The sequence below is a fragment of the Dictyostelium discoideum genome (assembly GCF_000004695.1).
Source record: "Dictyostelium discoideum AX4 chromosome 3 chromosome, whole genome shotgun sequence".
NCBI lineage: Eukaryota > Evosea > Eumycetozoa > Dictyosteliales > Dictyosteliaceae > Dictyostelium > Dictyostelium discoideum.
The window spans coordinates 741,957-755,100 of record NC_007089.4 but is presented as its reverse complement, the minus strand read 5'-3'; the positions used below and the strand labels follow the sequence as shown (position 1 = coordinate 755,100).

The 13,144-nt window shown below is 22.9% G+C and overlaps 5 protein-coding genes across 5 annotated transcripts in view; 4 read left to right on the top strand and 1 right to left on the bottom strand.

The window, feature by feature from the left end:
* DDB_G0278665 (protein kinase, TKL group) overlaps nucleotides 1-1,966 on the top strand; it is a gene marked incomplete at both ends in the record, with an annotated part of 3,906 nt that extends 1,940 nt beyond the window's left edge. Inside the window, one exon of the mRNA XM_637220.1 lies at nucleotides 1-1,966. This exon is cut by the window's left edge and continues 1,102 nt beyond it. Within this exon, the coding sequence (XP_642312.1) occupies nucleotides 1-1,966 (1,966 nt within the window).
* Nucleotides 1,967-2,724: 758 nt separating this feature from the next.
* On the top strand, nucleotides 2,725-5,304 carry DDB_G0278359 (hypothetical protein; the record flags this gene model as incomplete). The annotated part of the gene is made up of 1 exon (XM_637219.1): nucleotides 2,725-5,304. One exon carries the CDS (start codon nucleotides 2,725-2,727, stop codon nucleotides 5,302-5,304), a length of 2,580 nt encoding a protein of 859 aa, XP_642311.1.
* A 125-nt stretch (nucleotides 5,305-5,429) lies between these two features.
* ctr9 (RNA polymerase II complex component) lies at nucleotides 5,430-9,019 on the bottom strand (the record flags this gene model as incomplete). Its single annotated transcript, XM_637218.1, has 3 exons — nucleotides 5,430-8,213; nucleotides 8,349-8,726; nucleotides 8,861-9,019. 3 exons carry the CDS (start codon nucleotides 9,017-9,019, stop codon nucleotides 5,430-5,432), a joined length of 3,321 nt encoding a protein of 1,106 aa, XP_642310.1.
* A 1,847-nt stretch (nucleotides 9,020-10,866) lies between these two features.
* Nucleotides 10,867-12,009, top strand: rab1B (Rab GTPase; the record flags this gene model as incomplete). The annotated part of the gene is made up of 3 exons (XM_637217.1): nucleotides 10,867-10,880; nucleotides 11,183-11,255; nucleotides 11,476-12,009. 3 exons carry the CDS (start codon nucleotides 10,867-10,869, stop codon nucleotides 12,007-12,009), a joined length of 621 nt encoding a protein of 206 aa, XP_642309.1.
* A 597-nt stretch (nucleotides 12,010-12,606) lies between these two features.
* DDB_G0278357 (hypothetical protein) lies at nucleotides 12,607-13,027 on the top strand (the record flags this gene model as incomplete). Its single annotated transcript, XM_637216.1, has 2 exons — nucleotides 12,607-12,767; nucleotides 12,988-13,027. The coding sequence occupies 2 exons, from the start codon at nucleotides 12,607-12,609 to the stop codon at nucleotides 13,025-13,027; spliced, it is 201 nt and encodes a 66-aa protein (XP_642308.1).
* Nucleotides 13,028-13,144: the final 117 nt, after the last annotated feature.

The window sequence follows — 13,144 nt, the reverse complement described above, 5'->3', positions numbered from 1 at the left end:
TGAAAATATCGAACAGTTTTTAGATGCAATGACTGATTCATTATTTAATGTACAATCTTCAATTGATTCTTCTTCTTCTTTAATATCATCTTCACCTTCTACTATTAATAATAATGGTTCTAGTTCTGGTTCAAGTTCAACATCAACTTCACCAATTAATACTAATAATAATAATAATAATAATAATAATAATAATATTAATAATATTAATAATAATTATAATAGTAATAATAGTAATAATAATAGTAATAATAGTAATTTAATAATACAATCAGCAAATAATGTTAGTTCAGGATCATTAATGCCATCATCACCAGGTAAAACAACTCCACCATTAAAACATAGTGGATCGTTTTTATTCTCAAGATTACAACAACAACAACAATATCAACAACCTGCACCAGTTTTAAGTTCTCATCATCCATCATCATCATCATCATCATCATCATCATCATCATCATCATCATCGTCACCATCACCACCAACTACACCAAGAAAAGCTACAGGCGTACCAATTCCACCATTTTCATTACCATCTTCACTTTTACAACAATATCAACAAAATCAATTAGATAAACAACTTTCATCATCACCTTCAAATTCTTCATTAACAATGTCATCATCAACACCAAATCAACCACCAACTCCAACACAATCAAATTTAAATATAGTTTCAACTTCACCAACTTCTAAACCAATTGTACCTTTAAGAACTTTTTTATCATCAAGTAATGATAGTACATGTAATAATAATAATAATAATAATAATAATAATAATAATAATAATAATAATAATAATTCAAATGAAACATTAGTAAAAACAAGTAGAGCAATGACAGATCTTACATTAAGTGATACACAAAAGAGTGGTGCAGTACCATCAAGATCAGTTACAATTTCAGGTTCATCATTTATAAAACCAATTTCAATTGAAAATAATAATGTAAATAGTAATAATAATAATAATAATAATATAGAGGCAACATCACCAGAAAAATATAATAGTCATAGACCTTTACCAGTTTTACCAACAAGTAATAGCAGTAATAATTTAAATGGTTCAATTATTTCAACATCAAATCCATCAGTTTCATCATCAATTTCACAAATGTCACAATTAATTTCAAAACAACAACAATCACAACAACAACAACAACAACAACAACAAAATACACCATCTAGAAATGTAATAATACCAAATAGTAGTACAGCAAATTCATCATCATCTAATTTAAATATAACAACACCAACTAGACCAAAACCAATTTCAAGTTCAACATCATCATCATCTACACCACAATTACCAATTGGTGGTAATCAACATAGTCATAGACCATTACCAATTAGAGCAGCATCATCATTTGAAATTAAGAATAATCATTTAAATCTTTCATCATCACCAGGTGATCTATTTTCATCATCACCATCAACATTTGAAATAACAATGATGGAAAGAGATACCGAGGATTTAACTAAACTGATTGAATTACGTAGTCGTACTTTGAAATGTTTAAAGGTTTTATATTACTCTTTCTTGGATTCAATTAAATCTTTCTCTGAGATTAAAGAGCTCAAGGATTGCATTGAATTGGGTCAAAAAATTAGAAACTTTAAAAAGGATGTAGAGTTACAATGTATCGAACATTTGAAATTGGGTTGGGAAACTATTCACGATGCTTCAAAGAAATTCAATACCAATGGCAAACATTTACAAACTTGTCCTTCTCCACATCCTTCCAATTTCGATGGTGAAACTTACAATAAAGTAGTCCAATTTAGAGATGCCGCTGTCATTGTTGGTGAATCCGCTTTGGATGGTCTTTTCTATCTCATGCTACAATTATTACCAAGTCATAATAACTATAGAGTTCCAATTCTAGATATTACCGTCTCTTCAACTGATAAAATACCTGAAAAAGATTTAATTGTTAAAATCGCAAAAATTGCAAGATCTTTAAAATCTTAATCTTTTTTTTTTTTTTTATCACTAACATTTATTAATTCATTCATTCACCTTGTTTTTTTTTTAAAAAATATAAATCAAATTTTTTTAATAAATAACATATATAAATCATCATTTTTTTAATTAAACCTTTTTTTTTTTTTTCCTTCCAAAAAAAAAAATTAAAATAAAACAAAAAAATAAAATAAAAAAAAAGAAAAAAAAAAAAAAAAGAAATTAATCATTATTCTTTTAAAAAAATAATTTGTTCTTTATTGTATCCAATCAACACATTTACTCCATATTTATAGGGATCAATTAAGATTTCTGAAATTCTTTTGGAATTTATTACCATTACAAAAAATCAATTTAATCAAAATTCTGACCAAATATCAAAATTATATTTTTCAAACTATTATTTGTAGAGAAAAATGATTATAGTTTTGAAGGAAAAATGATTACAGTTTTCTTTAGTTTCTTTTTTATTTCATTTTTTTATTTTATTTTAATTTTTTTTTTTTTTAATTTTATTTGTTTTTTGTGAATCTGGTGTGGATAAAAAGAAAACTAAAAAATAAACAAAATGATTTCAAAAATTGAAAAAGAAAGAAAGTTTATATGGAATTAAATTTATCATCCATTTTTTTGTAATTTTTTTATTTTAAAACAATGACAAGGAAATATTTTTTTTTTTAAAAAAAAAAAAAAAAAAAAAATTAAAATAAAATAAAATAAGATTTTTTTTTTTTTTTTTTTTTTTAAATCAAAAAAAAAAAAAAAAAATGAAAAGAAATAGTGATAATATATTTTATAGAGAAATTTGGGGTAATATTTATATAAGAAATAATATTATTTCGTTTTTAAAATTAAAAGGGACCCAAGATTTATTACCAAAATATAGGGGTAAAAGATATACATTATCTAAAGATATTTCAAAACGAGAAAATGAAAATAAGAGATATAATTACTATGGAAGAAAAGATGTTGATAAATTAGCCATTTATAATAAAGAACTTTTAAGAGATAAAATAAAAAATCGAGAAAAAAATTTATTATTTGCAAAGAATCCAGGTATAGTAATTTTCAATTACTTTAAGGATAAAACTATTGATAAAGAATTTTATAATAATCTTTTTAAAAATTATTCAATTTATTTCACTGAGAAACCATTAACATTGAAGATGACAATTGATTCAATAATTATTATGGATTGTTTAGTTGCTTTACTAGAAATAGAATTTAATTATTATCATCAATTGATGAATAAAGATAATACAAGGGAAGATAGAGGTAATGATGATTATGATGATGATGATGTTGATAAGAATGAAAATTATAAAAATAAAGTTATTTTTAATTTTGATCATTATCTATTATCAATTAAATATGGTTCAGTTGAAATATCAAACTATTTATCAAACAAATTCAAATTCAAATTAATTTATCAAGATGTTTTAACAATAGTTTCAGAACATTTTGTTTTATGTCCTTATTCACCAATTTCAGAACCAATATTTCGTGAAATTGGTTTTCAAAATAAATCATATGGATACAAATTTTTTTTTCCAGATTTAGTTATTTCTTTCTATAAAATCAAATCCCTTAAACTTTTATCAAACTTAGTTATAGAACAAAACATATCAAATATATACAATCAAAGACCACCAACATCAGTTATTCCAACTTTTGATTGTTCAATTGAGATGAAGCCACTTCAATTCTTTTTAGATGTTTGTTATTTAATTTATTTTATTTCAACCATTATCGAGGTAAAAGAGTTTTATTCATTTGATACTACAAATGAAGAAAATGATAAATTTAGCATTTTATCTAAAAATGAATTAAATGAAATTTCAAAAAAATTCAATGAACAGGATTTAAAAACTCAATTTGAAGATTTTGAAATAAATAGAAAAGATATCAAAAATATGGTACAGTTAGTTATTGAATTTAGTAGACATGGTAAAAGTAAAAATTTAACTCTTTACAAAGCAAAATATAATAATGACTTTAAAGATGTGGATAAAAGGTATTTAAATGATTTAGCTTTGAATTGTGGTTCATATAAACTCTTCGTTTCAAATAATTGGCCAGCTTCACCCAATATCCATCATCAAACTATTAATTTATTTAAATTTTGTAAAAGTAATTCAACTATTAAAAAAGAATTTGTTCAACTTTTTATCAATGATATCACTCATAGTTATGATAATAATAATAATATTAATTATAATAATAATAAACAACCATCATTATTACCATTTGCTCAAGGTAATTCTTTAAAAGGTCTAGGTATTAAAGTTATATTTGAAACTCTAATTTCATATGGTGACATAGAGTTATTAAAAATGATAGTTCACTCAATCAATATTGGCCCTATTTACAAAGAATTTTTAAATATTTGTGGCAATGCTTTAGTTTTCATTCAAGATACAAACGTTTTTGATTTACTTTATCAATGTGAACAATTAAAAGAAACATTTAATTTTGTAAATTTATTGAAGAACTCAAAAAGTTCAATTAAAAAAACTTATGACACTACAAATATTTTAAATCATTTTAAACTAAAATACCCAAATGACTATTATCAATGTTGTCATCATCTACCTACACCCATTGAAAAGAATGTAGGTTTTTGGTTTTCAAAATTTGTAATTAATAATCTACAAGATTTTAAAAATTTCATCCCATTAAATTATTGGGGAATTCAATTTGAAAAAGAAGGTTTTTCAAATTTAAGAGAGGATAAATTGATTACACTTGATAGATTTTTAAAAATTTTAGAAATTAAACTAAATGATCAGCAATATTCATACAAAGATAACTTGGAATTTTTAGCATGGATTTTTGAAAATAGAAAAGAAGATATCGATTCTGGTAAACTTATTATATCAGACAATTTAATATTATTGGAATACTATTATTACAGTGATCAACTATCACTATTATTATATAATCCAATTATTGCTTTTTCAGAAAATATGTTGATAAAATTATTTACATTTAATGGTTTCAATATAATCAAGAGTGTGGTAAAGTATCATGATATTGAAGGTTTAAAATTTATAATAAATTTTTTATTCAATATTTTTCAAGAACATTCCTCAGAAAAAAATATTTTAAATTTTAAATCATTATTGATTGGTTATATTATAAAATATAATGATTTGGAAGCTTTGAAATTTATTAATGAAAATTATAAAACATTCTTTTCAAATTTAGAATCTTACCCAAATAACATTTCATTACTATTAACAAGGAATGGAACTATTGAAGTAATCAATTATATCCTTAAAGAAATTAATTTTAAAAAAAATATAATAGATATTACTAATTTATTTCATTGGTTTGATGAAAAATAAAATAATTATATTATTGTATTAATAAAATCATTTATAAATTAAATTTTATAATCAAATTTTTTTTTTTTTTTTATTGTTTTGTTTTGTTAATTCTTGGATTTTTTTTTTTTTTTTTTTTTTTTTTTTTACATTTCATTTTCACTACCAAAAAAGTCTTCAACTTCTTTTTGTTTTTCAGCTTCTTTCGCATCTTGCATTTCTTGATCAACTTTTTCAGTATTATCATCATCTTGTTCTTCTCTATTTTCAGTTTCTTCATTTTCATCATCTTCCTCACCTTCTCTTTCTTCTTTTTCTCTTTGTTTCTTTTCTTTTCTCTTTTGTTTTTTATCTTTTTTATCTTTTCTATCTTTTTTACTCTTCTTTTTCTTCTTTTTCTCTTTATGATCACCATCTTCAGCCATTTCTTCTTGTTGTTGTTCAGTATCATTATTATCATCAGCACCCTCTTCACCTTCACCACTAACTTTCTTAGATTTCTTTTTCTTTTCTTTCTTTTCTTTCTTTTCCTTCTTTTCTTTCTTTTCTTTCTTTTGTTTTTTCTTTGACTCAGCTGGTTGATCATCAAAGTCATCATCTTGTTGTTGTTGATCTTTTTTATTTTTCTTTCTCTTTTTAGTTGAACCACCTTCACCATCTTTGTAATCATCATCAATCATTGCAGCAGCGGCATTATTCTTTGCTAATTCTTCACGAGTTTTCTCTTCTTCCTCAAAGGCTAATTTTCTTTCAGCTTCTAATTTCTCCTCTAATTGTTGTTTTAATTCAAGATCACGGATTCTCTTTTCCTCTTCTAATCTCTTAACCTCTTCAAAGGCAGCCTCTCTTTTCTTTGATAGATCAGCTTCAATCTTTACGATAGATTCATGCTCGGTACGTAAAGAAACCAAGATCTTTTCGATTGAAGTTTGATGAGTTTTAGCTTTTGAAGGACTGAAATTTAATTTTGGAGTTGATTTTGTATTTGCCAATGGAGTGAGTAATCTTTGAGCAAACTCCAACTCTTTAATGATATTAAAAGTTTCAGTGGCATTCTTTTGATGTTTCTCTAAAAAGATTGTAGCTTGCATTTCAATGGAGATGGCTAAATTGAAATGAATTGATAAATTATGAGGATACATATGAATTGCTTTCTTTAAGGTTTGTTTTGAATCATAGAAACGATTTGCATCGAAATAAACCTTTGCCAAATACATAATGATGGTTTCAATCTCTTTGGGTGAAGTACTCTTCTTTAGACAACCCTCATACAATTTAATGGCATTATCAAAGAGACCCTTTGAGACGTAAATATGAGCTAAATTCACAGAAACCGGTATACAATCCATTGAGGCTTCACGAATTTGAAGGAATGTTTCACCGGCTAAATTCAAATTACCCTTCTCGGCAATAATCATACCGATACCATTTGCTGCGTAAATATTGGTTGGATTCTTTGTGAGTACACGATTATAGAATTGTTCAGCGTTGAGAATGTATTTTTCAACCTTGTCAGGATTCGAGAATTTAGCATTGTAATAGATGTTACCCAATGATAAACTTGCATAGGTTTCATTCTTGTTGTCAGGGTTCTCTGTGATTTGTTCGAAATTCTTTTGAGCAGGATACCACTCCTCTTTGTAAAGATGGAGATTACCATAGAGTGCCCATGCCTCTTGGTTGTCAGGTTGGATATCCAACACCTCTCTAATCCATTCACCAGCTTCATAGTAGTCACCTTGTTGTTTACAAATACAACTTAGACGTAAGTAACAATCATAATAGTTTGGATGCTCCTTGATGATACCTTTATATAACTCTTCAGCCTTATTAACTTGACCCATAGTCTCATAAAGACGTGCTAAATTATAGGTTGAGGTGATATTAATCGATTTGAATTGATTCAATTGATAACCAGATTGTTTAATAATATCTAAATAGGTTTGCTCTGCTTCTACCAACAAACCTTTTTGATGTCTAAGTACTGCAATATTATTTTGAATCTCTAATGATGGTACAATACCATCCTTCTTTAAAAGATTTAAACCTTTTTCATAAGCTTCCAATGCTGTTGAAACTTCTGTTGATTCTAATACTTGTCCTAATTCAAACCAATTACTTGAATCATTTGGATTTAATTCTGTTGCTTTCTTTAATACATTTTTAATTTTATTTATAATTTCATTTGATAAATTATTATTATTATTAATATTAATATTATTATTTGTTGTTGTTGTTGTTGATGTAGTGGTAGTAGTTGATTTAACATTTGATTTATATAATGAACCATGTTTATATAATGAACCTAAAATTTGAAGTGTTTCATAATTATTTGGTTGTTTTGATAAAACTTGTTCAAAACATAATATTGCTTTATCATAATCTTCATTATGAATATGAATTTGACCGAGACCAAATTGAGCCAAATAAAGATCAGGATTCTTTTGAACTGCTTGATGATAATATTGAATTGCATCTTGCCAACGTTGAGTTGCATGAAATGCTCTACCAATGAGATATGCAGACTCGGCTTTAATATGAGCCACATCGGTATTATTGAATGCGGCAACACCCAATGTGTTCACTTTATTATATTCACCTCTAAAGAAATAATGATTTGCTAAATGATTCAATACAATTGAATTGGTTGGTGCTAATTGGTAAGCGGATAAAATCAATTTCATTGCTTCTGGTATTTGATTCTCATTCATCAATACCAATGCTAAACCAATCATAGCTTCAACATTATCTCTATCCAATTCTAATACTCTCTTGAATGCTTCCTTCGCTTTCTTGGTTCTACCCAATTTAAAATAACAATATCCTAATCCCAATCTAACCGATGGTAAACAATTTGAATTTTGTTGTATAACTTTTTGATATGTATCCAATGCTTTAATATAATTACCTTGATTAAATAAAATACATGCCTAAAAAATTAAAAATATATATATTAATAATAATAATTTTTTATATATTATTATTATTATTATTATTATTATTATTATTATTATTATTATTATTATTATTATTATTATTATTATTATTATTATTTTTCAACTTACAGAACCTAATTTTGCAGGTAAAACTGGTAATGTGTTATTTGATTTTGCTAAATCTAATACTTGTTTAAAATTTGATTCAGCACGTTCATAATCACCTTTTGTTAATAAGAGTACAGCTTTACCAATCCAGGTTAATGGTTGATGTGGATCGATTCTATCAGCTTTTGTGAAATGAAATGTTGCATTTGAAAAGTATTCCTCTCTTCTTGATTTATCTTTTTCTTGTGAACCTAATTGTGTATAATAACTTGCTAATGCATTCAACATTGCAATTCTATCTAATTTAGAATCTTTATAATATTGTTCTAAATCTGCATCTGTAACTTGTTTTAATACCTCTATGAAATCTGTAATTCTATCTTGTTTATAATATTCATTCTATTGATAAATATACAAATAAACACACACACACACACACACACATATTATATTTGTTTAAAAATTTGGTTTGTCGTTAGTAATAATTAATAATAAAAACAATACAAGTAATTAATATAAATTTAAAAACTTACTGCTAATTTTAACCAAAGATCTAATGGTGCTAATTCTGCTTTTAGTACTTCAATCAATTCTTTTGAATCTGGTAATGAGGAAATATCAATTTTTAATGCTTGATCATTAAAACCTCTGATTGGTATATAAATAAACTGTGATTGAATTTTGGTATCCATCTTTTTTGTTTCGTTTTTTTTTCTTTTCTTTTTTTTTTTTTTTTTCTTTTCGTTATTATTAATAATCCCGATTCCGCCTTAAAGATGATACTCCCCCATATAAATATATATATATATATATATTTATATATATAAATACATAAAATCTTTTTTTAAAAATTTTGTAAAAAAAAAAAAAAAAAATGATTTAATAACTTCAAAAATTTATGAAAAAAAAATGAAAAAATAAAAAATTAAAAAATTAAAAAAAAAAAAAAAAATTGGAAAAATAATTTTTTTTTTTTTTTTTTTTTTTTTTTTTGGTTGAAAACAATGAAAATTATTAAATTTTTTAAATACATTATTTGCTATTAATAATAAATTTTATTTTATTTTTGATTGTATAAACATAGAATTTTTTCTTTTATTTTTATTTTTGAATTTTTATTTTAAAAATAATAATACCAAAACGGCCAGCTCATTAATTCTTTAATTTAAAGGAAGAGGAGGAAAGGTTAAGACATACGAATTGTAACCAAGAAAAAAATAAAACCGACCAACTATTTTTTTTTTTTTTTTATTAATTTAAATTTTTTATATTTTAAAAAATGGAATAAATATCTTAATTACAATTACCAAAAAAAAAAAAAAAAAAACTATCAATTTTTGGCAACAAAGAAAAAAAATAAAGAAAAAAAAAACAAGAAACCATAACATGTTATTCTTTTGTTTTGTTTAATTTTTTTTTTTTTTTTTTTTAATTTTTAATAAATTTAATTTGGTTATTAAAAAAAATATCCAAACACATATCTCTTTTTCAATTTCAAAATTTTTTTTTCTGTGATTCGTTATTTCAGTGAACCATTCAAAGAATTTTTTAATTTTTTTTTTTTTTTTTTTTTTTTTTTTTAATTTTTATATTTAAAAAAAAATATATATATTTTATAAAAAAAAGATTATTAAAATTCAATTTCTTTTACTCTAATCAATAAATAATATATCTGAATAAAAAATATATTGTTGTTATTAAAAAAATAAAAAAAAAAAAAAAAAAAAAGTTTAAGAAAAAAAAAATTTAACCACAAGGTAAGATGGAAAATCATCATCTTCGTCATTAATAAATATTCTGGTAACATATTCTTTTTTTCTTTACTCTTTTTTTTTTTTTATTTATTTTTATTTTTATTTTTTTTTTTTTTTTTATTTTTTTTTTTTTTTTTTTTTTTGGAAATTGGATGATTATAATTTTTTTTTTTTTTTTTTTTTTTTTTTTTAATTTTTTAATCTTAATATATGCAATAATGAAGAATAAATAAATAAATAAATAAATAAATAAATAAATAAATAATTTTTTTTATAAAAAAAAAAAAATAATAAAAAAATGATAATAATAAAAAGTGGTATATCTTTGATCAGCACCAAATATTTTTAATAATTTTTTTATGTGGCTCCATCAAAACAACTTAATTTTTTTTTTTTTTTTTTTTTTTTCTTTTTTGATTTTTTTTTTTTTTTTTTTTTTTTTTTTTTTTTTTTAGTTTTTTTGAAAATTTTTTTTTTTTTGATTTTTTTTTTTTTTTTTTCATTTTTTTTTAATTTTTTTTTTATTTTTTTTTTTTTCTCAACACCATATAAAATATATATATATAAAATTTTCCAAATATATTAATATATTAAAATTCGCTCACTCACACCCATATTTATATAAACTTGTAGTAATAGTCCAACAACACAATAAATAAAATAATAAAAAAATTATTAAAAACCAATTTTTTTTTTTTTTTATCATAATAAAAATTAACACATAAAATAAAAAATTTATTAAAAAAAAAAAAAAGAAAAAAAAAATATAAAATAAAACAGATAAAATGAATCCAGAATAGTAAGTATAGTTTTATTAATATTTTATTTTATTTTCTTTAATTTTTTTTTTCTTTTTTTATTAAAAAAAAAAAAAAAAATAAAAGATAAATAAAATAAAAAAAATAAAAATCACACACACACATTGCAAACAATTAAGTTGCCTTCACAACTTTAATTCATTGTGATTACAAGGTTTTTGTTTGTATTTACAACAACTCCTCATAGTTAAATCACATCATCTTTATATAATTTAATTGTATTCTAACCAAATTATTATTATTATTTTTTTTTTTAAAAAAAAAATTATTTTATTTAATTTAGCGATTATCTTTTCAAATTACTTTTAATCGGTGATAGTGGTGTAGGTAAATCATGTTTATTACTTAGATTTGCAGTAAGTATTTATTAAATTTATTAAAAGAAAAAGCAAAAAAAAAAGACGTTTATCCTCACATATTAATTTTTTTTTCCTCCCCACACCAATTTTTTCATAATTTTTTTTTTTTTTTGAAACTTTTATTTGAAAAAAAAAAAAAAAAAAATTTCAAAAAAAATCAAAAAAAAAAAAAAAAAATTCAAAAAAATCAAAAATAATAATAATAATAATAATACAGGATGATACATATACAGAGAGTTATATTTCAACAATTGGTGTTGATTTTAAAATTCGTACAATTAATTTAGATGGTAAGATCATTAAATTACAAATCTGGGATACTGCAGGACAAGAAAGATTCAGAACAATTACATCATCATATTATCGTGGTGCACATGGTATCATCGTTGTGTATGATGTCACTGATCATGTCAGTTTCAACAATGTCAAACAATGGATGCAAGAAATTCAAAGATATGCATGTGATAGTGTAACTCGTTTACTCGTTGGTAACAAATGTGATCTCATTGAAAAGAAGATCGTCGATACCAGTACCGCCAGAGAATATGCCGACTCTGTTGGTATTCCATTTTTGGAAACATCTGCCAAATCATCAGCAAATGTAGAACAAGCATTTATGATTATGGCTAGTGAAATTAAAAAGTTACAAGGTGGTATTCAACCAAATAACAACTCCACTTACAATGCTCATGTTGTTAAACCAACTGGTTTCACTCCAATTGGTAAAAAGAAGAAATGTTCAATCATATAAATGTATCGTTGGTTACTCCTCCCCTTTTTTTTCAATAATCAAAAAAAAAAAAAAAAAAAAAAAAAAAGAAAAAAACAAAAAAAAGAAAAATCAACTAAAACATTCACTCTCTCTGGTTCACCAATCAGAAGAAATAAAAAAAAAAAAAAATCACCATCATCTTCATCAACTTTTTGATTGTAAAAAATATATAATTAAATAGTTTATTTGTTTATTTATATATCTTAGATATTTAAATAGATTTCCACAAAAAAAAAAAAAAAAAAAAAAAAAAAAAAAAAATAGAAAAAAAAAAAAAAAAAAAAAAAGAAAAAAAAAAAAGCAATAGTAAAATAAAAAAATCCTTATATTATAACTATTGTCAAAAAATTAAATAAATAAATTCAATGTAATAAAATAAAACTTAGCAAAAAAAAAAAAAATTTATTTCTTTCTGTTTTTCCTTTACTTTTTTTTTTTTTTTTTTGATCAGCTTTAAAAAAAAAAAAAATAAAAAAAAAATTGAAAAAAAAAAAAAAAAAAAATTCGTTTTTCATATTTTTTTTTTTTTTTTTGTTATTTTCATTTTTTCACATACCAATATATAAATTAAAGAGAATGTTTTCATCATCATTATGCTCATTTGGAAGAAAATGGACACCAGGTGCCATTAGAAACATTAGAAAAATTAGAGAACAACAAAAACAAGCAGAAATTAGAAGAAAAGAGGCAAGACCAATTAGACCAGTTTCAATTTATTTTAAGGAAATTTTACAAGAGTAAATAATAATAATAATAATAATAATAATACATTAACACAAACTATATTATAACCATCCAGATCACTCTACCTCATATAAAAATAATCACATATCACCAACAATATAATCCAAATGAGATTATTTTTTTTTTTTTTTTGATCCATCATATATATATTTATTTTTCTGATCAAATAGTTAAAATATTTGTTGATACTAATGATTTATTTATTTTAAACAGAGTTAAAGAAGAAGAACCAACTGCCACCCAATCAAACTAAATATTTAAACAGAACATCACAACATACATCATATATACATACACATAAAACTCAAAATAAAATAAAACAAAACAAAGTAAAAAAAAAAAAGGTGAAAATTGAACAGAACCAAAGAAA